Source organism: Geotrypetes seraphini, chromosome 2 (assembly GCF_902459505.1).
Source record: "Geotrypetes seraphini chromosome 2, aGeoSer1.1, whole genome shotgun sequence".
In the NCBI taxonomy this organism is placed as follows: Eukaryota; Metazoa; Chordata; class Amphibia; order Gymnophiona; family Dermophiidae; genus Geotrypetes; species Geotrypetes seraphini.
Window position 1 is genome coordinate 229,661,488 of NC_047085.1, and position 26,942 is coordinate 229,688,429.

A 26,942-nucleotide genomic window follows, 5' to 3' on the forward strand; every position below is an offset into this window, starting at 1 on the left:
GTTTCCATTCGGACCTCTCCTCAGCTCTTTCTTTGCTTTGCGATCTTGGGTCTGCACTATCAGTTCTGTGTTCTTCCCTTGGGCCTGGCCACGACTCCCCGGATGTTCACCAAGTTGATGGTGGTCGTCACGGTGGCATTGCAGTCGGAGGGCATTCTGGTGCACCCCTACTGGGATGACTGGTTGATTCGGGCGAAGTCATTGCAGGAGAGCACCCGAGTTACGGCTCGGGTGGTTGAGTTTCTCCGGTCACTGGGCTGGTTGGTCAACCTTTCCAAGAGTCGATTGGTCCCCGCTCAGCATCTGGAGTACCTTGGGGTTCTGTTCGACACCTCCTTGGGGAAGGTCTTCCTTCCAGAGGCCCGGGTAAGCAAATTGCAATCTCAGATTCGCCTTCTTTTGGCGTCCCGGTGTCCTCGGGCGCAGGATTTCCTCCAAGTCTTGGGGTCGATGGCAGCGTTCCTGGCTGTTGTGAGGTGGGCGCGGGCCCACATGTGTCTCTTCAGTATCCTCTGCTCCGTAGTTGGTCACCCCAGAGCACAGTTTGGAGGTCCCTGTCCCTCTGTGAGGCTTGGCACGCTGCAGTCTTCGTTGGTGGCTCCAGACCTCTCATCTGGTCCAGAGGATGAGTCTGGATCTATCGCAGTGGACGGTGCTTCTCACGGATGCCAGTCTCCTCGGTTGGGGGGGCTCAGTGTCTAGGTCACTCAGCTCAGGGCACCTGGTCCATGGAGGAGGCGTCCTGGTCGATCAACGTGTTGGAGACCAGAGCCGTCCCTCTGGCGCTGTTAGCCTTCCGCTCCCTCTTGATGGGCAAGTCGGTCAGAGTCCTGTCTGACAATGCCACAGCGGTGGCTTATGTCAATCGTTGAGGCACCAAGAGCACTCAGGTGGCGGAGGAGGAGGCTCAGCTCATGCTTTGGGGCGGAGTCACGCCTTCTGGACCTCTCGTCCTCTCACATGGCCGGGGTGGAGAATGTTCAGGCGAACTTCCTCAGTCACATCTTAGATCCCAGAGAGTGGTGTCTCAGCCCCGTGGCTTTTCAGTTGATAGTGCAGGCTTGGGAGTCAGTCCCTGATGGACCTGATGGCCACGAGTGGCAATGCCGAGGTGTTCTGCTTCTTCAGTCGTCGCAGGGATGGACTGGCCGAGAGTCTGGATGCTCTGGTTCAACCATGGCCAACAGAGGGGCTGTTGTGCATGTTCCCTCCGTGGCCATTAGTGGGCAGAGTTCTTCTCCGCATTGTTCGCCATCCGGGTCTAGTGGTTCTGGTGGCTCCAGATTGGCCTCGACATCCGTGATACACAGATCTGGTGACACTCTGGTGGCGGATCCTCTTCCTCTGCCTCCCTTGGACGACCTTCTGACGCAGGGTCCCATTCCCATGTTCGATCCGTCTCCCTTCTGTCTTACGGCTTGGCTTTTGAAAGGGGTCGCCTTGGTAAGAAGGGGTATTCAGATAGGGTGATTTCTACACTCTTGGGGTCCTGGAGGCTTTCTACCTCTCAGGCTTCTGTGTGGATTTGGCACTTCTTTGAGGGGTGGTGCCAGGTGCGGGGAGTGGTCTCTCTTCGCATTTCTGTGTCTAACATCCTAGAGTTCTTGCAAGATGGCCTGGATAGAGGCCTGGCTTCGGCTTTTCTCCGGGTTCAGCTTGTGGCCTTGTCAGCCTTTCGGGGGTTTGTGACAGGTCAGCGTTTGACAGCCATTCCTGATGTGATTCGCTTTTTGCGGGCGGCCAAGTTGCTCAGGCCTCCCGTGCGGCCCTCTGTTCCCTCTTGGAATCTCAGTCTGGTTCTCTCTATTCTGATGCACCCGCCCTTCGAACCGTTGGGCGGCTGCTCTTTGAAGGACCTTACTCTGAAGACGGTCTTTTTGGTGAACATTTTTTCCGCTAGGCGTGTTTCTGAGTTACAGGTTTTCTCTTGTAGGGCTCCCTTCTTGGAGTTTTCTAGGGAGCAGGTTGTCTTGAGGCCTGTTCCTTCTTTTTCTGCCGAAAGTAGTTTTTCCTTTTCATGTCAATCAATCTGTGGTCCTCCCGGTCTTGGGTAGTTGGGAGGGCTCTTCTGAGCAAAGACAGCTGCGCAAGTTGGATGTTGGTCGGGTCCTTCGCTCTTATGTGCAGCGGACCCAGGAGATCAGGAAATAAAATCATCTCTTTGTCCTTCTGACTGGTCCTCTTAGGGGGGCTGGCGCTTCTAAGGCTACTATTGCATGCTAGATCAAGGAGACTATTGCTTCCGCTTCTCTTCTGGGGCAGCAGCCCGTTCCGGAGTTTCTCAAAGCTCATTCTACTCGGGGTCAGGCGGCTTCTTGGGCTGAGTCGTCGCTCGTGCCTCCAGTGGACATTTGTAAGGCTGCAGTTTGGTCTTCCTTGTATTCCTTTGTCAGACTCTTTCGGGTAGATGTTCTGGCGCGTCAGGACGCTGTGTTCGGTGTGTGTGTTCTAGTGTCAGCCCTTCGGGGGTCCCGCCCGTGTGAGGGACTGCTTTGGTACGTCCCATTCGTAAAGATTAACATCTACTGGTCTGGAGAGTGCTAAAGAAGGAGAAATTAGATTCTTACCTGCTAATTTACTTTCTTTTAGCTTCTCCAGACCAGTAGAGGTCCCCACCCTGTCTGTTGTTGTTGGGGCTGTTTCGCGGGCAGTTTTTGTTTTTTGCTGCGGGTTCTAGTATTTTTCTAGGGCCGGGGAGAATTAAAGAACAGCGGCTGTGGCTCGGCTAGCTTAGCTGGTGAGCTGTGGGGACATTTTCATTCTGGTATTTCTCCTCTGCATTTTCCAACAGCATTTGGGTATGTTAGTTGCTACTCCTGTTCGGAGTATTGTTTATTTCTGTTTTTCCAGTTCTTAGTTCTGCTTGGCTATTCGGCAGACTGATGTAAATAGAGAAGGGAGTATATTATATACTGTCCCACAGTTTTGTTTTCAGTCTCCACCTGCTGGTCATGATTGGATATATACCCATTCGTAAAGATTAACCTCTACTGGTCTGGAGAAGCTAAAAGAAAGTAAATTAGCAGGTAAGAACCTAATTTCTCCTTTTCTCTTTAAAGGCGCTTTTGAGATTTAGAAAACTTCCAATAATAACAAACTTTTAATGATTTTGACAGGAGTTGCCATTCAACAAATAACATATAATTGGAAAGATTATAAAAGATTGAACTATTGTTTTTGGTGGAATTCAGTGTGCCACTTGTATAAAATGGATAGGGCGTTAGCAGTTCAAAAACGATATTTTAATAAATTTAAGGATGTGTGGGGGCCATTGATGAATTATTGTAAGGATTAATTATCACCTTTCCCTACTTAATATAATTGCTGATTTGGGATGGAGGGTGGGATTTTGTTTTTGAATTCACTATTAGATATGAAAGAAATGTTATACGATATTATAGTATGTTATATATATTATTTTATATCAATTTGGTGGGAGGGATGGGGTTAAAATTTATTTTCAAGAATAGTTGTAGAAATTCAAGTGATGTATATTTAAATTCTTGATATTTTCTGTACACTTTATGGAAAATATAAAATGAATAAAGAAGAAAAATAAAAAATAAGAAGTTTATTCCAGATAACCCCACTTCCTTGCCATTTTTTTCCCATACCTTTTCTTTTTATTTTAATATTGTATTCTTACCCTTTCTCCTCTTGCTTCAATGTTTTGTTTAATAGTTGCTTTTAGTTTGTCCATTCCCCTGAGCTCCCGGCCCCGAGTCCTGAAGCGCCCTGTTACTAGCCTTTGGAGGTGAGCCGGGAGACAGCGCTTTGCAGCGCTAGCTGTGCACAATATATGGACAGATTTCTGTCCTCTCCTGCGTCGCCGATGTCCACCTGCACTCAAAAAAAGGATCGGGACCGCCCGCAGCACAGCGCTGACAAAATGGCACTGGTCACCTCCACAGCCGCGATTCAGCAAATAGCGCCAGAGGCGCTGACGGCCCTTACTCAAGCAGTAACAGTGGCAATGCAGCCCAGCATAGAAAAACTTTCTGAACAGCTCCAAAAGCTTGAAAATCTACTTATGGAGACTACTAGCCGCACCACAGCGCTGGAGACTCGGGTTTCCACCGTCGAGGATACAGCAGGCACATGACACCACGTTACAGGAACTGCAGGCTCTGACTCAAAAACAAGCAGAAAGACTGGAGAGATCCTGGAGGACTGGAAGATAGCAAATGTTACACCTATCTTTAAAAAGGGGTCAAGAGGAGACCCGGGAAACTATAGGCCGGTAAGTTTGACATCGGTTCCGGGCAAGATGGTCGAAGCACTGATAAAGAACAGCATCTGTGAGCACATCGAAAAAAATGGGCTGATGAAAGCGAGCCAACATGGCTTCTGCAAGTGAAGATCGTGCCAAACAAACTTACTGCACTACTTTGAGGGGGTAAACAGTCAGTTGGACAAAGGGGAACCCGTAGACATCATTTACCTCGACTTCAAAAAGGCCTTTGACAAGGTACCCCATGAGCGGCTACTTAGGAAGCTGTGGAACCACGGGGTGGAAGGAGACGTGCACAGATGGGTCAAACACTGGTTGGCAGGCAGAAGACAGAGGGTTGGAGTGAAGGGTCACTACTCAGGCTGGAGGAAAGTCACAAGCGGAGTTCCGCAGGGGTCTGTACTCGGACCGCTGCTGTTCAATGTATTTATAAATGACCTTGAAACGGGGACGAAGTGTGAAGTTATCAAATTTGCGGATGACACTAAACTCTGTAGAAGGGTTAGAAATGCGGAAGAGTGTGAGGACCTACAAAGGGACCTAAACAAACTGGAGGAGTGGCCGAATAAATGGCAGATGGACTTCAATGTAGGGAAATGCAAGGCCATGCATATAGGGAGAAAGAACCCGATGTTCAGCTACCAAATGGTGGGATTAGTATTAGAGGGAAGTAACCTTGAAAGAGATTTGGGTGTACTGGTGGACACAACAATGAAGTCAACAGCACAATGTGCAGCAGCCGCGAAGAAGGCAAACAGAATGTGGGGTATTATTAAGAAGGGTATTACGACCAGAACGAGAGAAGTCATTCTGCCGTTGTATCAGGCAATGGTGCGCCCGCACCTGGAGTACTGTGTTCAGTATTGGTCACCGTACCTTAAGAAGGATATGGCAATACTTGAGAGGGTCCAGAGGAGAGCGACACGAATGATTAAAGGCATGGAAAACCTTTCATACACTGAAAGATTGGAGAGATTGGGGCTCTTCTCCCTGGAAAAGTGGAGACTCAGAGGAGACATGATAGAGACCTACAAGATCATGAAGGGCATAGAGAGAGTAGAGAGGGATAGATTTTTCAAACTTTCAAAACATAAAAGAACAAGAGGGCATTCGGAAAAGTTGGAAGGAGACAGATTCAAAACGAATGCTAGGAAGTTTTTCTTTACCCAGCGTGTGGTGGACACCTGGAATGCGCTTCCAGAGGGCATAATAGGACAGAGTACGGTAATGGAGTTCAAGAAAGGATTGGACAATTTCCTGCTGGAAAAAGGGATAGAGGGGTATAGATAGAGGGCTACTGCACAGGTCCTGGACCTGTTGGGCCGCCGTGTGAGTGGACTGCTGGGCACGATGGACCTCGGGTCTGACTCAGTGGAGGCACAGCTTATGTTCTTATCTTGAAAATAGATCCAGAAGATCTAACTTACATTTTTTGGGGATTCCGGAAACAGTACCTGGTCCTAAGCTCCTGCAGGTGCTGGAGGCCTGGCTGACCAGTTCTTTCCATTGAAGGAGGGCCTGGGGCCTATTCGACTGGAGAGAGCACACCGGCTAGGCCGAGAACAAGCAAGAGAGGCGAGGCCTTGCATGGTAATAGCCAAACTTTTAAACTATAACCATAAAGTGGAATTCTTGCGCAAATATAAACAACTTCGGGAGACTTTAGCATTTGAGGAGTCTGAGGTGCGCATTTTCCAGGACTACTCCGTGGCCCTAACGGAGCGCAGGAAGCAATTCTACCCACTTTGCTCCTCTTTGGCTGACAAAAAAATACGATTTCTCTTTTTATATCCAGCCACTTTGAAAATTTACCATCAAGGACGCTGGCAGGTGTTTGAGGCCACGGCTGAGGCGGCCCTTTATGTGAACACTCAGGTGTTGCCCTGGGGCAGTCGGACCTTACATGAAAGAGCACATGGTGTGCTTCCTTGTTTGTCACATGCTCCTGTGTGCCTGTGGCATTGTGGATGCACCGGGATCTCTTGGTTTGGGGGAAGCCTGGATCTCAGATAATATGGCTGTTACTTGCTATTCTGGTTTAAGTTTGTTTACAATTTTGTGTTTTTTCCTGTTCTAGTTCAGAAATTGATATACTGTATATTTGAGCTCATCCTAACGTTCATTTGCTCTGCAGACTGCTCTTATGACTATTGTATTTACTGTATGGGAACTCGGGGCCCGGAGTGGCATTGTTTTGTGATCTTTCACACCTTTGGGACCGCCTAGGGCGAACCTGAGGCTGTGACCACAACCATGCAATTGGGGAGAAGGTTGGGAAGGGAGGGGGGTTGGGGTTCCAGGGGGGGGAGTCCTTGGCCTACATGGTTGCTGCTGGTATTCTTTCGATTATTGGGAAGGGTGGGATCAGACCCTGCTGCGAGACTCCTGCACCTGACATTTACCATGGTGCTGGTGCTGCTCGGGCAGGTCCTGAGCGTCATGTGGCTGCCCTGGGTATGGCTGGGAGCCCGGGGTGGATTTTTTCCGCACTTAGCATTTTATATGTTTGTACTAGCCCCTTTTATACCTGCTGGCTAACACTTTGAGAATAGTATCCTGGAATGTTTCGGGCATTACCTCTCCTATAAAACGAACAAAAATTTTAACACAGCTCAAACGACATAAGGTCGACATAGCCTGTCTGCAAGAAACCCCACTTACAGACTTGGAACATCAGAAATTGAGGAGGTCCTGGATAGCCGCAGTGCATGCAGCATCTTCAACTCATAAGCGGGCAGGGGTGGCGATACTGATTAGTAAGACATTGCTTTACACTGCGAAAGTAGTAGCCTCGGACCCACAGGGTCTCTACCTCTTGCTGCAGTTGTCAGCAGGCACATATTCCTTTTACTTGATGAATGTATATGCACCTAATACCTATGACCATTCCTTCTTTGAGGGTCTAACTGCCATGCTTCTTGGGCGGGTTACTGATCCGGTATACATTGCAGGGGATTTCAATCAGGTGTTTGACCCGTCTTGTGATCGTTCTCAGCCGGGACCTGGTGCGAGTATATCTCATACCAGAGGCCTGCCCTATCTTTGCGCCACTTTAGATCTGGTGGACCCGTGGAGAATTCTCCATACCACTGAACGGGATTACACACACCGCTCCAGAGCACATAACACACAATCTAGGATAGATTACATCCTTACCACGCGCAGAGCATTTCTAAATGTAGATGCAGCGGTAATAGGCCCGGCGGTGATTTCAGATCACGCGATGATCTGGCTAGATGTGAATGTGGGCTTCAGTTTACGCGGACCTGTACGTTGGCGCTTCCCTGGTTATCTATTTTCTGATGACCATTTCAAAACATACCTAACGACTAAATGGGGTGAATTCCTAGACTTTAATGATCAGCATAGCAATGATCCGACACTGTTTTGGAGCACGGTTAAGGTGGTGCTCAGAGGAGATTGTATAGCTTATGTAATAGCGCGTAATCGCCGTTTGTCCCGGGGAATACTGCGGTTGGAAAAAGAACTAGCAAGCGCTAAGCGTCAGTATATCCTGTTCTGATCCGCCACGCTAGGGATCACTTAGCTTCCGTGGAAACGACCCTCAACTCCTATATACATGAGCGCATGGTGAAAATGCTCTTGTATCAAAAATTTCGCTACCATCGCTATGGAAATCGGGCAGGGAAGTTATTAGCCCGCTTGACTTCCCAGGTGCGAGGTCACCGTTATGTTTTGGGATTGAGGGATAGTACGGGCCAATTTCAACACACTACTGAACACATTGCACAAATGTTTCAGTCCCACTTCGGGAAGATAATGGGCGCCGGGACTCGGGAGCTGAACCCCTTATTATTTCGCGGATTCCGGTTTACAGCCGCTCTCTGACTTGGATGTTAGGTTTCTTAATGCACCCATCACCCCTAAAGAACTACATAAAGCTATCCACAATCAACAAAATTTTTCGGCTCCAGGGCCGGATGGCTTTACGGCAGAATTTTATAAACTGCTCTCAGGGCAGCTTAGTCCTTTTTTAAGGGACTATTACTCCCATGTAATCCAGGATGAACATTTCCCTGGAGAAGCAAATGAGGCTTTAATCACGTTGATATTGAAGCCTGGCAAAGACAGTTCTGCTCCCGAGTCCTATCGCCCAATTTCTTTGCTGAATGTAGACATCAAAATTCTGTCCAAAATCTTAGCTGATAGATTAGCGACCCTTCTCCCCGATGTGATTGCATCCACACAAGTCGGCTTTGTACAGGGTAGACAAGCAGTACACAACGTACGTAAAACATTGATAGCCTTAGCGCACACGCAATTCCATCACACTCCTATGCTTCTACTCAGTTTGGATGCGGCACAGGCGTTCGACCAGGTCAATTGGACTTACCTCTTTGAAGTGTTAAATTGTATGGGGATATCTGGCTGGTTCGCCTCGGCATTACGTACTTTATATTCCACTCCAACAGCAAGACTATTTGTCAATGACATTATTACTGACCCAATACCTATTGAGAAGGGAACTCGACAGGGCTGTCCCCTGTCACCCCTCTTATTTTTATTGTACCTCGAACCCTTTCTTCGCACAGTGTCTCAGGACCCCGACATAGTGGGTGTGGACTTCGGGACTCATTCACTCAAAGTGTTGGCCTTTGCAGATGATCTATTATTTTTGCTAACTGACCCCGCTCACTCTGTTTGATATTTATTGCAAGCGCTTGACGAATTCAAATTTTATTCGGGATTTACGTTGAACTACCAGAAATCTATGGCCCTAGCTAGCCCCATGACACTACAACAGACATGGAGCGGTTACTTCCCATTTACGTGGGCTCAGACTTCAATTCGCTATATGGGGATACAGATCCCCCGAGACCTTACGACCCTGTACACCAGCAATATCACCCCATTGCTTCAAGACACCTCACAACATCTACAGAATTGGTCCACTTTTCCCTTATCGGTGGCGGGCCAGGTAGCCCTTTTTAATATGGTGCTCTTTCCCAAATGGTTATATCGCTTTCAGGTTTTACCTCTGCTGCTGTCCCATGCCCATAACATTCGTTTAACGAAAGAGCTACAGCGTTTTCTATGGGGTGGTAAGCGACCACGTATGCCCTTGCTACGGATGTGTCTGCCCAGGGATAGGGGGGGCTATGGTTTATTAAATGTACGTTGGTATGCTATGGCTTGTCAGATGAGACATATTAATGATTGGTTTAGAGGAACATCTGATTTTTCTGCTACACCACTGGAGTTATCTTTGCTGGCTCCGTTCCATGTGAGCTATTTTCTACATGTGGCGGATCCGAGGATGCGTCCTTTGGTGTCTCACTACCCCATTTTTACGCCGGCCTGAAGGACATGGAGATGGGTCTGTAAAACAGCCAAATTGTCTTCTAGGGTGTCTTTATATTTGCCTATACGGGGCAATGGAGCTTTCCAGCCGGGCATGCAAAATGTCACCTTTCTTAGGTGGCAAGCACAAGGTCTACAATATCTTTTTCACCCGTTTTTGGAGGAGGGGAGCCTGGTCACATTTGCCGAGCTGCAACGAACTTTTGACCTACAGGCTAATGATCTCTTCGCCTATTACCAGATCCGTCACTATGTTCAGTCCCTCCCAGTGGCTGCCCTTACTGAAGTCTGCAGGGAGGAGCTTTCGGAACTCTTCAGCCTTTCAGCCCAATAGAGGATTCCTCTACGATTTCATATTGTGGGGATCCGGGATTGCCAACCAAGTATGAATCTGGATATATTGGCGACAACGTGGGCTGAGGACTTGCATTGCCAGTTGACTGCTCAACAATTACAACGGGTCCTGAAGAACATTCAGAAGGTGTCGCCCAATATTACTCATTGGGAAATGCAATTAAAAATTGTTCTTAGACTTTACATTCCACCGGAACGTGCAGCCCAGATGGGGATTACTGCGTCGCATTCTTGCCCGAAATGCAATCAGGCTCACGCATCTTTGAGTCACATGTTTTGGACCTGCGCCGCAATCCAGCAGTTTTGGAGACATCTTGGCCTATATACCACATCGCTTTGGGGAAGGCGATGGCTTCCGCAACCGAGGTCGTTACTTGGATTTTATAATATAGCCTCGCCCAAACCCAGGGGAATGTCAGCATTTATCTCCAGAGCCCTTTTGATGGGAAAAAAAAGCCATCCTCACCAACTGGCTCTCTCTGAAGTCTACCGTTTAGCCAATCACTGACCCATGTAGTTAATGTCTCTCCCAGTCCCATTGATTTCATCTTGCTCAATAGTCTGCGGTGTGGGACGCTATCAAAAGCTTTACTAAAGTCCAAGTACACGACGTCTAGGGGACTCGCCCACATCCAGTTTCCTTGTTATCCAGTCAAAGAAACTAATTAGATTGGATTGGCAGGACCTGCCCTTGGTAAATCCATGTTGGCGTGGATCCCGTAGATTCTTCTCGTCCAGGATCGTATCCAATTTATGCTTAATTAGTGTTTCCATGAGTTTACTCACTATGGATGTGAGACTATTCCATGCATCTATCACCCTTTCTATAAAAAAGTATTTCCTTAGATTTCTCCTGAGCCTATCACCACTTAACTTCATCCTATGCCCTCTCATTCTCTTTTAAATGAAAGAGACTTTCCTCATGCACATTTATACTACTTAGGTATTTAATCGTCTCTATCATATCTCCCCTCTCCCACCTTTACTCAAAATATACTTATTGAGATCTTTAAGGCTGTCCCCATGCACCTTATGACAAAGACCACCATTTTAGTAGCCTATCTCTGGACCAAGTCCATCCTGTTTATTTTTCTAAAGGTGAATATATTCTATAAAGCAAAAATATGTAATTTTTCCTGATATATAAATTTAATAATGATATTTTAAGTTAAAATGATCAAAGTGAATTTTAGAAGTTTAAGCAGCATTGAGAAGAAACTGATAGCAGTCATTGGGTGCTGGTGCTGTGTAAGAATGGCATTCTTTTTCAACAGGTCTGTAATATACACAAAATATAATGGACAATTAAGCAGTTTATTTATTTGATGTTATACTAGAAAGAAATTCAAGTGATGTTATTAATTTTAAATGTTTTATTATTTGTACACTTGTAAGATTAAAAAATGAATAAAGAATTTAAAAAAAAAACCACCCAAATAAAATGGATAATTAAGCAGTTTGTGCATATGTGCAAAATTTATATAAAATTAAGCAACTGTTTTTTATATATATATATATATATATATATATATATATATATATAGTTATATATATTTGGTTATATATCAATAATAATAAAACGCTAGAGCGCACATGCGCTCTCAAAAATTTGTGAGTCCTGGTGCCGTGAGGTGTGCTTCTGTGGCAACATTCTAATTGACACCTCACGGCGCTTGCAGGGGCTGAAGGCGCGGACGCGCGACTGTGCTCTCTCCAAACCTCCCGGCTCCAGCGATGTAGGCAGCACCAGTGGCAGCAACCAAGTGGTGGACAGCAGCCCCACTCCGGCCGTTGACCCTCCACAAACCTCCCGGCTCCAGCGGCGTTGGCAGCACTATAAACACGCTGCTTCGCGCCCTTCTACTGCTGATTTCCTCTGCCGCGTCTCTGATGACATCATCGGAGACAGACGCAGCAGAGGAAATTGGCAGTAGAAGGCTGCGAAGCAGCGTGTTTAAAGTGCTGCCTACGCGGCTGGAACCCCGAGGTTTGTCGGCGGTGGGAGGGTCAGGAGCAAGCCAGATCAAGCAGGATAACGGCAGTAAAAGAAGGGGGAGGGAGCGAACGGAGCAGGTAAGAGAAGGGAAAGGGGGTGGGGGAAAATGCTGCTACTGCTTCTGCACTGGAAAGGGGGGGAGGATAGGAGGGAAATGCTTTTGCTGCTGCATAGGGAAGTAGGATGGAAATGCTGCTGCACAGGGAAATGGGGAAAAATGACAGAAAGACAGCGGGAGGAGGGAGACAGACAGAAAGAAAGAAAGATACAGGGGCAGGGAGAGGGACAGAAAGACAGACAGAGAAAGGGGGCCAGAGAGAGTCAGCGGGAGAGGGAAAGGGGGCTGCTTTGGGGGGAAGGGTGTGCTTGGGGCAAACAGCTTTGCTCTGGGGGGGGAAGACAGAAGGGGCCATGGAGAGACAGGGAGAGGAAAAGGGGGCTGCTTTGGGGGGAGGGGTGTGCTGGGGAGAGACAGAAGGGGCTATGGAGAGATAGGGAAAGGGGGCTGCTTTGGGGGAGGTGTGCTGAGGACAGACAGCTTTGCTCTGGGGGGGGGAGACAGAAGAGGGCCATGGAGAAACATTTGGGGGGGGAGGTGGGTGCTGGGGGCAGACAGCTTTGCTCGGGGGGGAAGGGGAAGACAGAAGGATACAGACAGTGGCCAAGGAGAGAGAGATAAAGAAACACAGACAGACAGACACATCTATTCTAGCACCCGTTAATGTAACGGGCTTAAAGACTAGTGTGTATATATATATATAACCAAAATGTACAGTTTTAAGAGTTTCTGGAGAGAATCCCTAGTTGCAGGAAAGCAAGGGAAATCCAGCATAAGCAGAATAATGTTCCATAGTAGATAGAGATTGATTGCATGACCTGATCATTTCTTTTATCATGGCTCTTTTTAAGGTTGGATGCATACAGGATGACTTTATCAACAGAACACTCAGATGACTGACATAGCATGTACATGTGTAAACTTGTGTGATTTGGTATCTCTGCTAGGTGAAAGATATGGAGGCAGAGTTAGAAGATGAGAGGAAGCAGCGTTCAATGGCTGTTGCTGCCAGAAAGAAACTGGAGATGGATTTGAAAGATCTGATGGGACAGATTGAATTGGCCAACAAGAACCGGGAGGAAGCTATAAAGCAGTTGCGCAAATTACAGGTATGTTCTGCTAAGTGGGAAATCTTAGAGTTATTCTCATCATCTTAGGTTTAGATATTATATAGACCCAAACAGATTCCTTTGAGTAATAGTCTTTGAGAATATACTGTTTAGAAATTTATTTTAATTTTGTGTACTATTTTACTCTTCAATTACGTCTGTGTCAGAACAGTCCAGAATGAATGGGTTATGTCCCATCTACCAGCGGATGGAGATGGAGAAAAAAAAAAGCCCAAGAGCCTCACCCTTTAAGGGTATCATGCATCCTAGAATGTTTAGTATTTTTCTCTGTCTCCAAGAGGATGGTGGATGAATCATGAAACTCGCTTCTTGGTACTTGTCTGGTAACTCTTAGCCTGGTTAATTTCAGATGACAGTTGAGCAGGGGGTTATGTTGGTCATCTTTGCTCAAGTTATAATCTGAACTTTCTCATTGAGCTTGGATGACACCCAAAAGTTCTGGGTCCCTCCCCTCCAGCTTCACTCTTGACCTCTGGAGATGACTTTGGAGTGTGAAATGAGGCAAAGGTTTATTGGAACTTCTCTGTGTGTGGCAGTCTTCTGAAGAGCAAGTACCGGTATATATTTACTTGTCCTGCTTCTAGTTTTACTTCACCGAGGTAAGTTCCTATTCTTTTCGTGCTGCTTGACATGAAGTTTCCATACCTGTAACTTGTGTGTGGTGGTCTCAGGAAAGCTGGTGGATGTGGCAATTCCATCTCAGCCAAATATTCAGCAGCGCACAAGGCAGGAGCAAGCTTTTTGCGCTCCAGCCTGGGCCTGCACCACTCCCTGAATGGCGCAGTTCTCGTGAAATCTGAGGCAGCCATCCAGCGAGGGAGGGGTTTAGCGTGGGGCAGGAGCATGGAAAGCTCGCTCCTGCCGATACACCGCTGGACCACCAGTATTTAAAAAGGTATGTTTCCCTGGCAGACAGCCGGGCGCCCGGCTAAAAGACACTAGGTTAGAACATTGCACATCACAGTCTGTGATGCAATATTTGCTCCATAAGATGCACAGACATTTCCACCCACCTTTTTTTGGGGGGCGGGAGAAAAAGTGCGTCTTATGGAGCAAACAATATGGTATATTTCTGTCTCATCAGTTGTGCAGCTGGCAGTTCAGTGAGATGTTTCCCTTGCATAGTTACCATGCGTTCATGCTGTTTAGCTTTGTATGTTTTTTCCCTGTCTTTTTGTTAACCAGTGGTGCTCAGCTACATTTACTAATTCTCTCCTTAATGTGATAGTTTATGCTAAGCCCATTTACTGTATATTGTGCAAATGCAGCTGGTCCTTCTCCTGGTGTCTTTGGTTCCATTTTGTGCTGTTTTGATTTAGTTCTAACATTTTTCTTAGGGCTTTTGGCTGAGCTCCTACACAGAGGTTTAGATGCTCTGAGTTGTCTCGCTGCCTTTGGCTAGTACTACAGAACTGTTGTCCTGTGTGGGCTTAAAGCTCGCATCGCAGAGATCCCTTGTGGGTGTCATCTGTATGGTCTGCCTGTAGCGTATGTCTCCTATGGCATTTACTTATAAAATCTTGATGTGATATTCCAGTTTCCTTTATGAAGAGTAGCCTAATAGCGCAATGACCTTTAAACCAACAGACTTGGGTTCAAATCCCACTTAACATAACATAAATTTGTATTTATATATCACAAAAGCCATTCAGTTCTATGCAATTTACAAAAGAGGTGAACTGACATAACATAATATAATAAACTAGTTTTATAGCCCGTTACAATAACGGGTGCTAGAATATATGTGTGTGTGTGTGTGTGTCTTTATTTCTTTCTCTCTCTCTCCTTAGCCGCTTTCTTTCTTTGTGTCTTTCTTTTTCCTTGGCTGTCCATCACCACCCCTTGCCTGCTCCCCCTGTCCATTCTCCCTTCCTTTTACCTCCCCTGTGTCCACCACCACCCCTTCACTGCTCTCCTAATGCAGCAACATCCCTTCTCCCTTTGTTTTACCTCCCCCCTGTCCAGCAGCACCTCTTTCCTTCTCCCCCTGTCCAACATTAGGCCTCCATTCCTTTTTCTTCACCCCACTGTCCAGCAGTAGGCGTCCCTTCCTTTTTCTCCCCCCTCCCCCTTCTTATCCCTATGATACACTTACCTTGCTCTGCCCCTGATCAGAGGTCCCGACAGCCGCCCAGTTGCACCCATTGGAAAAGTTCCCTCTGCCGCATCCCACACCCCTCCTGATGCAACTCCCGCTGTCTTTCTTTCTGTCTCTGTCCCTGGCCCCCTTTGTCTGTCTGTCTTTCTGTGTATCTCCCTGCCCATGTGTCTTTCTTCTTTTCTTTCTGTCTCCCTTCCTCCCTCTGTCTGTGTGTCTGTCCAAAGCAGCATTCCCTCCCCCTCCATTTTCCTCCCCCCATACCAGTTCCCTGTGCAGCAGCATTAGCGTTTCCTCTACCCTCCTTTCCCTTCCCGCGGTCCCGACTACAAACCTGGTGATTCCAGCAGCGTGTGCAGCAGTTTCCACACGCTGCTTCGGGTCTTTCTACTGCCCTGATTTACTCTGGCACGTCCCTGATGACATCATCAGAGATGCGGTAGAGTAAATCAGGGCAGTAGAAGGGCCCAAAGCAGCATGTGAAGACTGCTGCACACACTGCTGGAATCGCCAGGTTTGTAGTCGGGCCCGCAGGAAGGGAAGGGAAGAGGGCGGCAAAGGACTTGGTTCCCGGGCAGCGGGGTCAGTTTAAGAGCCGGGGCGAAAAGTTGCTGGGTTCCTCGGTGGGGGCGCTGAGCAGCCGCGATCCCTCTCCTCCGAGACACCCCCCCCCCCTTGCTGGAGGAGCAGAGATCGGCGGCTGGCTGCGGTCCCAGCTTGTGGAGGCGATCGGCGGCTGGTGACGTAGTAAGCACGCATGCGCACTCTTGTGGCCACATCCCGCCGGAACAGGGAACACGGCTTTAGAGTGCGCATGCGCGCTTACCATTTTATTATTATAGATTACTTCTATACCCCAATACCATTAAGTTCTGTGCGGTTTACAAAAGAAGGTTGAATTACACTTGAATAAGATGCTTCAGTTGCCTAAAGGTCTAGTAAACAAATATATCTTTAGATCTTTCCTAAATTGTTAAGTACTAGAAGTCGCTATTAAAGAATTCAAATTCGTATCCCAGGATGCTGACTGATAAGGACAAAAGACGTTGATGGTATTTTCTAAATGTACATCTTTTAATAGATGGAAAAGTAAAAAGTGTGAACGTTTAGAATGTTTTGAATCAACAAATATAAATTAATCTACAAGGTAGTTTGGCCTTAATCCAAAGGATATATTAAAACATAAACATCCAAACTTAAACTTCACCCGGGCCTCCACCAGCAGCCAGTACAGTTCACAAAAAAAAGGAGTAACAGGGGGCGTGGCTTAGCGCGCACACAAAATGGACGTGTGATCGCGGCGCTCCTCTTTACCTGTGCAAACGGCTGAATAAAAGTTTATCATTGCGGCTTATATTTCGGCGAAAAAGTGTGGAGGGAAGTGCGGGAGCATGGCGAGTACGAGGCACAGTAAAAATGAAACCGGAGGAGCGGCGAAGAGGCAAAAGGCGGATCAAGTTACTCCGTGTAAAGTTCCGCTTCCGGGGGATGAGTCGGAAGAGTTAAGTAAAGCCGAAGTTATGGGGGAATTAAGACAAATAAAACAAATGTTGAAAGAAAACGTTAGCAGCATGGCAGAAATGAAGGAAGAAATATTGAATATACATAGACAGATGGAAGTGACAAACAAAAGAACAACGGATCTGGAAGCCAAAATGGAGGTTTTGGAATGTGCAGAAATCAGATGTAAAAATGACAGTTTGGAAATTTCTCAACTGAAAAATCAACAGGAAGATTATGAAAACCGTGGCAGAAGGAAAAATGTAAAACTTTTTGGAATACAAGAAAATTTGGAAGGAGGAAATGCCATACAGTTTTTAGAAAATTTAATACCTAAAATACTGCAGTTGGATTTCAAACAGCCTTTAGAAATAGAACGTGCACACAGGATTCCAACAAAGCGTGTGGAGAACCAAGGGAGACCAAGGCCATTGATATTCAAGATGTTAAGATACCAGCAAGCAATAGAAATTTTAAATGCTGCCAAGAAAGATAAAAATTTAAATTATAAAGGGTCCAAAATATGGTTTTTGCCTGATTTTGCTAAAAATACAGCAAACATTAGGAAGAAATTCCTTGATCTGAGACCTCAATTAAAGGAAAAAGGATATAAATATGGGTTATATTACCCAGCAAAAATGAGGGTATCTTGTGGGGATAAATCTTTGTATTTTGTAGACCCGGAAAAGCTAAAGATCTTTCTTTCAAAATCAGAACCTATGACATTTTAGCACAATGGATGTTGAAATGAAAAGAAAAATATTAAGACTGGTTTGATGGATATGGAATAAAAAGTTTAATGTAAAGAACTATGAGACTTTGGAGTTTTGAAGAAAGAAGAATATGAAATAAAGAACAGGAAATAAAATGGACAAGGGAAAAAGACAATAAAAGAATATAAAGAAGGAAAAGCAAGAAGGATGGACTGGAAAGTCATGAGACTGAACTTTAGGAGATGGAAGGATGGATGGCTGGAGTAAAGAGTGAACAGAAAGGAATAAAGAACTTGAATAATTAACAAAAGGAGAAAAGTGAAGAATGGACAAGATAATAAATAGATGGGAAGAAGAAGAAAGCAGAATAGATAGACTAAAAGGATATTAAATAAAATGACAATTGGCAGTCAAGAGACTTAAGAGAGGATGGATATAGCTAAGAAATAAATATGAAAGTTCAATTAATTTAATGTCAGTAAATGAAAAGTAATGAATGAAAAGACAACAAAAAGAAGAATGTAGAATGGACTAATTATAGACAGAAAAGTTATGACATTTAGATGCAAGGAAAGGAAAATGAATAATATACAAGAAAGATGCATAATAAGAATTTATTGGTAATTGAAGAAGATGACTAAAAGATCAAATGTAAAGTTTGATTTTGTAATATTATAATTTTAAATGGATTAGATTTAAATTGGAAAAGAGAAAAATGTATAAAAAAAATTAATTATAAAATGAAAAATTTATTTTTCAGAATAAAATAAAAATGTTTATATATAAATAGAAGATAAAAATTATAAAATTGTAAACAATTTTTAAAGAAGTATAGGAAGATATGGATATTTGTTTTTAGGTATTAAAAGGATGATAGGGGTTGATGAATTAAAGTGTATGAGATATGGAAAAATAATACTATTTTATTAAATATATGTTTATGATAGAATTTTGTTGTATGAAGTAAAATATTGGGGAAATGAATTTAAAGAATGGTGAGAAGATAAAGATGCATTAATGGAAAGTTAGGAATTAAATATGGTTATGTGACTAAAGGTTAAATAACAGATAGAGAAAGTAATTATTTTAAAATGTTAATAAATAAATAAATAAAATTAAAATAAAATAAAATAAAAAATAAAAAAATATATATAATGATTAGAAGAGAGATATACTAAGATACATTGTGGAGGGTTAATGAGTTTGTCTTAAGAAATGATAAAGGGGTTATTAATAAATATTGGTTGCCTAGGGGGGAGGGGGAAGTTGGGGTTGCTGTTCCAATGTGTGTCCTTAAGCAGTCATTATATTGGGGAGGGAGGTGAGGGAAAAGATGGGGTTTAAAGGAATTAATAGAAGGAATAAGGAAAAGATCAATAAGGGGTTGGGTATTTTAGAGGTAAAAATGTGTGTCATTGAGAAAAGTTCTTTAGATCTTAAATATGAAAGAAGAAGGGAAGAAGATTATGATGAGAAGTTTAAAATATATTATGACTTTTAAGATATTTTCTATTAATGTTAATGGCCTGAATCATGTAATCAAAAGAAAGAAAGTTTTAGCATTTTTAAAAAAGCAAAATGCGGATGTTTATGGTTTGCAGGAGACTCATCTGAATATAAAGGAATCACAGAAACTAATGGGTGGGTGGGTGAAGGAATGTTTTTTTGCTCCAGCAGTAGGTAAAAAAGCAGGGGTAGCAGTTCTTATAAATAAAAAATGTATGGCCAATTTTAAGGTAGTAAATTCAGATCCACATGGAAGATGGTTACATATTGATATAAGTATGGGAAATAATACCCTGACGTTGTTCAATATATATGCCCCTAATTTGAATCAATTAGAATTTTTTAAAAAGTTGCAGAGTAAGTTGTTACCACTGGCTGCTTCTAATTTAGTGGTGGCTGGAGATTTTAATGCTGTAATGGATCCATTATTGGATAAAAAACCAGGTAAAAGTATAAAATCTTTAGGGTTAGATAATTTGGCTCAATCATGTGATTTGAAGGATATATGGCGTATTCTTCATTTTAATGATCAGAAATTTTCATTTTGTTCACAGGTTCATAAATCATTTTCAAGAATAGATTATATTTTTATTTCATCACATAAGGTGCAACAAGTGATTAAGGCTGCCATAGATCCTATTATTATTTCGGATCATGCGGGTGTATGGATAGAATTACAATTAGATCAATTAGAGAATAGAAGACCTCTTTGGAGATTTGATAATGCATTGCTTGTGGATGACAAATTTTTAGAAAATTTTAAAACACAAATTAGTGATTTCTTCCAAATAAATTTAATGGAGGATACATCTATTGAAAATGTATGGGACGCATTTAAAGCGACTATGAGAGGTCATATTATATCCTATTCGGCTTTTGTTAGGAAACAGATTAAAATGCAGTATATAGAGTTAGAAAAAGAAATTAAAATATTAGAAAATAAATTGGTACGTAAATGGGAACATGAGGTTTTACAAGCTCTTTTGAAAGCAAAAGGTAAATATAATGAATTAGCTTCAAAAATTATAAGAAGAGATTTGTTTTCCAAGCAGACAATGTATTATGGAAATTCTAATAAGGCGGGAAGATTATTAGCGAATTATCTTAAAGCAAAAAAGAGAAGAACTAATATTAATGGGATAAAAGATGATAATGGTATAATAACGAATCAAACGGATATAATTTTAAAACAATTTCTAAAATTTTATAAAGACCTGTATTCTTCCGAGCCTTATTTGGAGAGGCAAAAAGATGGTAAAAATTTTTAGATTTAATTAATGGACCTAAGGTTCCGGATCATATAAAACGGAGTTTAGATGAACCTATATCATTAAAAGAATTAGAAACAGCATTGAGATCTCTTAGAGTTGGATCCGCTCCAGGTGGTGATGGTTATACAGTAGAATTTTATAAAACATTTCAAAATGTCCTTTCCCCATATTTACTAAATTTATATCAGACACAACTTATAAAAGGTGATATTAAAGGTACTATGGCAGAATCAATAGTAATTGTTTTGCCTAAGCCAAATAAAGATCCTACTTTGGTTTCGAACTACAGGCCTATATCTTTAATAAATGTGGATAATAAAACTTTTGGCGAAAATTTTGGCTTTGAGATTAGCCAAAGCTCTCCCACATATTATAGACACGCATCAGACTGGTTTTGTTGCTAAAAGGCATTCCTCTAATAACTCTAGATTATTGTTTCATATGTTAAATTTATCAAAAAAAATGGATGAACCGGCTTTTACAGTTTCATTGGATACAGAAAAAGCGTTTGATAGGGTAGAATGGAATTTTATGTATCAAGCTTTATAATGGTTTGGTATAGGTTCTGGATTTATACAAATGGTAAAAACATTGTATAGCTTCCCGATTGCAAGATTAAATATTAATAATAGGTTATCTGAAGGTTTTAAATTGCAAAGGGGAGTTAGACAAGGTTGTCCTTTATCTCCTTTGTTATTTGATGTTGTATTAGAACCCTTGTTGTTAGCAATACAGCAAGCAAGGGGGATACAGGGTATTCCATATTCTGATATGGAATATAAAATTTCGGCATATGCGGATGATATTTTACTTTATTTGAGAAATCCAGAGTCTACCTTATCTTGTCTATTAGAATTAATTGATACGTTTGGTAAATTTTCAGGTTATAAAATTAATTGGAGTAAGTCGGAAAGGAAGAAGGATTTAAATATCTTGGTATTCAAGTTAAAAATACAATTGAAGATACTGCAAAAGAAAATGAAAAATTTGTATTAAAAAGAGTTACGGAGTTGTGTGAGCAATGGAACCCTTTACATATTTCTTGGTGGGGGAGAGTTCAAACTATTAAAATGATGATGTTGCCTGTAGTTTGTTACCAAATGAGTATGATACCTATTTATTTTCAGGGGTCCTTTTATAAAAAGCTTAATAGCATTTTAACGAAATTTCTTTGGCTTGGTAAAATACCGAGAATAGCTTTAGTAACTTTGCAAAAATCAATTAAGGAGGGAGGGGTAAATTTTCCAAATTTTTATAGGTACCATCAAGCCTATATTCTACGTCAGGGTATGTATTGGATCCTCCCAGAACTTATAGATAATGCACCAGATTGGTTGTATTTGGAATGAGCCTTATGTTTCCCCTAAATTTAGTTCAGCTTCCAAATATTAACATGCCTAGAAGATACAGATAAAATAAGATATTAATGGATACTTGGAAAACGTTGAGGTTTATTAGTAAATTAACACCTATCCCAATAAACAAGTCAACTAATCAGTCTCTATGGATAAACTCCAAGATCAGAATTGGCGGAGCTCAAATCCTTTGGAAGAACTGGATTATTGCAGGCATTCGATCTCTAAATGATGTTATTTCAGAAGGTAAACTGCTGGAATTTTCACAATTGCAACATAGATTTGGTCTTAGTAAAACACAAAGTTTTAAATGGTTGCAATTGAAGCAGGCCATTCAGGTTGGGTTCCCTGAATGGAAAACATTGAATAATCGATATAGTTTAGAGTTCTTATGTTTTCAAGCAGACTTCCTAGGGCATCAAGCTGCATTGTAGTATAAATTAATATCTGGATATTTGAATAAAAAACCAAAAAATGGTCTAAGAGACATTTGGAGCATTGAGATTAAGCATCAAATTACTGCATCTCAATGGCCACTAATTTGGTCTTGGAGAATGAGATGTACAGTTTCAGCATCTATGAGACAAACTTGGTTCTTTTTATTACATAGAGCTTTTTGGACCCCTACACGTTTGCAAAAATTAGATAGTTCTAAGTCCAATAAATGCTGGCACTGTAATCTGGAACCAGGGACGTTGGATCATTTACTGTATCATTGTCCCTACATTAAAAGTTTTTGGAATGCAATTTGGCCACAAATTAATAAATTGATGGAAAATCATATAGCAATATCATATGATACAGTGTTATTTGGAATGATGATGAGAAAAAAAGTCAAATTTCACCAGAAAATAATAAGCTTTTACTAGTCATGACAGGGGTTGCCATTCAGCATATAACTAATAACTGGAAGAATCATAGTAACCTTAATTATACATTTTGGTGGAATACAATTTGTCATATATTCAAAATGGAAAGAGCAATAGCAATACAAAGAGGGATATATCCTAAATTTATAAAAATATGAGGGCCATTGACAAAATATTGTAGTGAATGAATAGTAGGATTTTTCTTCTTCTTTTCAATATCTTCTTTGTGACACACATGGAGGGGGGGTAGTGAAAATAATTTTTACACAACATGTTATAATATGGTATACAATATGTATGGGGTGATTGGAAAGTACTTGAAGGGTGGGGGGAGGGAGAGGGGATAAAAATATGTTTAGAATATTATGTATTAGATATAAAAGTGATATTGTGTATTCATTAGTTGTAATTCAATATTTTGTACACTTCATGTAAAATTTGAAAATGAATAAAGAATTATAAAAAAAAAAAAAAAAAGGAGTAACATGATCAAACTTTTTCAAATTGAAAATTGATTGGACTGCTGCATTCTGGATAATACACAATCTATGAATATTTTTTTGAGCACCAACAAAGTAAACAATGTTGCAATAGTCCAATTGACTCAATACTAGAGATTGTACCAGCAGTCTAAATGATGAAGCATCAAAATATACTATAATAGTACGCAGTTTCCAAAGCATGTGGAAACTTTTCTGTATTAGGGCATCAACCTGGTTCTTCATGGTAAATTATAGTCCAAAATTACACCTAAAATTTTAATTGTAGATTGAACTGGATTCAGCGTCAACGATGTAGCGATGCAATTTTGACGGGGGGATGCTTAAAAATTCTTTTGTCTTTAACTGGTTAAGTTTTAATCTGAATTCAACTATCCACTGTTCAGTTATCAAAAATACTGTGGCAATAACATGCATAATACAAGAAATTGAAGTTGGAATAGGGATCAAGATGGTTGTCATCAGCATAGCTAAACCGTTTAATCCCTAAAAGAATAATCTAGTGTCAAGAGAAGATAAATATATATTAAAAAGTAAAGGGGTAGCGAAAAGCCCTGAGGGACCCCGCACGGATTGCTACAACTACTAGAATAGGCATTGTTAGTGTACTTGATAAGTACATGATAAGAAGCCTCGAAAACTGCCAAGAACTTTATCTTAAATGCCAATGGCATCTAGGCATTCTAATATTTATTTATTTATTTAACTAACTAATTCGATTTCTATCCCGTCCTCCCAGTAGCTCAGAATGGGTTATAAGCAAACATTCATAGTGAATACATTTGGGCAGTACAATGACTTAAGTACAAGTTAAGAATGGAGACGAGAGTGCAGAAAGGAAGGGGGAATTTAGAGGGGGGGTTGATTGCAGTTGGAATTTTAGTTGAAGAGGAAGGTCTTTACTGCTTTCCTGAAGGTCATCAATGAGTTCTGTAATCTGATTTGCGTTGAGAGTTGGTTCCAAATTTGGCGGATGAAGTGGCTGTAGGGGTGTTTGTGGGCAGTTTCTGATAGGAGAGACTTTCCTGGGGGGATTCATAGGCGTTTTTCCATTTCAGAGCGGAGGAGACAGGTGGTGGCGTAGATTCTTTTGTGTGCTATTACCAGGGCCTTGAATGCGCAGCGTTGGTTGATCGGAAGCCAGTGCTCTGCACAGAGAGCTAGGGAGAAGGGGTCTTGGTAGTTGAGGTTCTGTAGGAAGCGGATTGTTGCGTTTTGTACACGCTGGAGGCGTTTTATAATTTACAAGATCAAAAGCATTACTCAATTCAAACTGCATTATCAGAGCACTAGTGCCTTTGCTGAACAAATTGTACAAATTTTCAAAAATAGAAGCCATAACTGTCTCAGTACTGTACAAAGGCCAGAAGCCCAATTGTGAATCATGCAGAAGATTACTGCTTCAAATAATTTAGCAACTGAAAGTAGACTCATGCCTTCCATCAGTTTTACAAAAAAGGGGATGGAGGCAATTGGCCTATAAATAGTAACTATTCTGATAGATTCCTTAGGATTTTTAGGTATTGGAGTAATTATATGTCCCTTGAGTTGATAGAAAATTACCCATTGTCAGCTATAATAGATAGAACATTGGCAATGACAAGTTAACAATAGTTTTACATCAGTATGCTACTTTAGAAGGATTGTAAGAATTTTGAGAACAGGTGGATTTTTAATAGCTTTCTAAACTGAATAAATGAGGCTGATAGTCTGGCCATTTGGCCCAGTTCGGGATCTCTGGAAGCAGCTTGGTATGATAAGAGTTGGTTAATGAATCTTTTCTGAGTACAGCCTTTGACTGACAGGCAGGTAACAAAAAAATTAACATGTGGAGCAGCTTGGAGACTGTTTAGAGGCAATTATCTTTATAGACTCATAGTGTGCTACCTTATTGATTGGATGTGTTGAGTTCATCCTTATATGTGGTGTTGGCACAGCATTCTTCTAGGTGGCTTGGTGGCTAAAGTCTTATAGACTACTAGTCTTTTAGCCCATTACATTAACGGGTGCTAGAATATATGTGTATGTGTCTGTCTTTATTTCTTTCTCTCTCTCTCCTTAGCCGCTTTCTTTCTTTCTTTCTGTCTTTTTCCTTGGCTGCCCATCACCACCCCTTGCCTGCTCTCCCTGTCCATTCTCCCTTCCTTTTACCTCCCCTGTGTCCACCACTACCCCTTCACTGCTCTCCTTATGCAGCAGCAGCCCTTCTCCCATTGTTTTACCTCCCCCCTGTCCAGCAGCACCTCTTTCCCCTTCTCCCCCTGTCCAACATTAGGCCTCTGTTCCTTTTTCGTCACCCCCCCTATCCATCAGCACCTCTTTCCTTCTCCCCCTGTCCAGCAGTAGGCATCCCTTCCTTTTTCTCCCCCCTCCTCAGTCTTATTCCTATGATACACTTACCTTGCACTGCCCCTGATCAGAGGTTCCCGACAGCCGCCCAGTTGCACCCATTGGAAAAGTTCCCTCTGCCACATCCCGCACCCCCCCTGACGCAACTCCCGCCGTCTTTCTTTCTGTCTCTGTCCCTGGCCCCCTTTGTCTGTCTGTCTTTCTGTGTATCTCCCTGCCCCTGTGTCTTTCTTTTCTTTCTGTCTCCCTTCCTCCCTCTGTCTGTCTGTCTGTCCAAAGCAGCATTCCCTCCCCCCACACCAGTTCCCTGTGCAGCAGCATTAGCGTTTCCTCTACCCCACTTTCCCTTCCCACGGGCCCAACTACAAACCTGGTGATTCCAGCAGCGTGTGTAGCAGTCGCCACACGCTGCTTCGGGTCCTTCTACTGCCCTTATTTGTTCTGCCGCGTCTCTGATGACATCATCATAGACGCGGCACAGCAAATCAGGGCAGTAGAAGGGCCCGGAGCAGCATGTGAAGACTGTTGCACACGCTGCTGGAATTGCCACCGGGCGGCGGGGTCAGTTAAAGAGCCCGGGCGGAAAGTTTCTGGGCTCCTCGCTGGCTGCAGCGGTGGTAAGCCCGATGCTTGATAAGCGCACATGCGCACTCATGTCCGCGACGGATCAGGGAACACGACTTTAGAGTGCGCATGCGCGACTAACATTTTATTATTATAGATAGTTGGTGCAAGCATAATTACCGTATTTTTCGCACCATAAGACACACCCTAAATTTAGAGGAGGAAAACCAGAAAAAATCCATTCTGAACCAAATTCTCCCTGTCAGGCTCTGAACCCAACCTCACACTCCTTGCCAAGTTCACTCCTAACCAACCTTCCTCTCTCACAATCAGTAAAGTCAGTTCTGCTTGCAGCAAGGTGTCCTTCCACTAGAAAATCTTATCAAGCTAAATGGAAGCATTTTTCCTTAGGGGCACATGCTCAAAGTCAAGATCCTCTTCATTGTCCACTGGATTATATCTTCACATTTCTTCTACACTTGTCAGACTTCTGCCTAAAGAGAAGCTCTGTAAGACTTCATTTGTCAGCCATCTCAGCATACCACTCACTGGTGCGTGGTAAATCAGTTTTACATTGCCCTCTGATTTCTCACTTTAAGAGGTCTTACCAATCTTAGACCTCCACTGAGAGACCCTCCTCCATCCTGGGACCTCGTTGTAGTCTTGGAACAATGGATGAAAGACCCTTTTGAGCCACTGGGATCTGCATCTCTCACTTTCCTTTCCTGGAAAACAGCCTTTCTTACATCAGCTAGATGAGTTAGCGATCTTCAAGCTTTAGTCACATATCCTTTTTTTTTTTTTTTTTTTTTGAAGTCACATATCCTTATTTACAATTTTTTCCAAATAAAGTGCAATTGTGTCATCCTAAATTTCTTCCCAGGGTGGTTTTGGATTTCCAAGTTAACCAAACCATCCCTTTGCCGTTGTTTTTTCCACCTCTGCAGCAGACGAGCATCTCCATACATTAGATTACAGAAGAGTGTTGATTTTTTTACTTCAAGGGGACCTCTCATCTCCACAAATCCAGCTAACTATTCATTTCCTACAATGCAGCTACCCATGGCCAGCCAGTGACTAAGAGAGCTATATCATCATAGATTGCACACCGCATCCACTTACACAA

At 42.8% G+C, this 26,942-nt stretch overlaps 1 protein-coding gene across 2 annotated transcripts in view; it reads left to right on the forward strand.

Moving 5' to 3' along the window:
* Positions 1-26,942, forward strand: part of MYH9 (myosin heavy chain 9) — an 807,001-nt gene that overhangs the window by 662,256 nt on the left and 117,803 nt on the right. For both annotated transcript variants that reach the window (XM_033935132.1, XM_033935133.1), the window contains exon 34: positions 12,909-13,070. In XM_033935132.1, the coding sequence (XP_033791023.1) occupies positions 12,909-13,070 (162 nt within the window). The remainder of the gene's footprint in view (positions 1-12,908; positions 13,071-26,942) is intronic.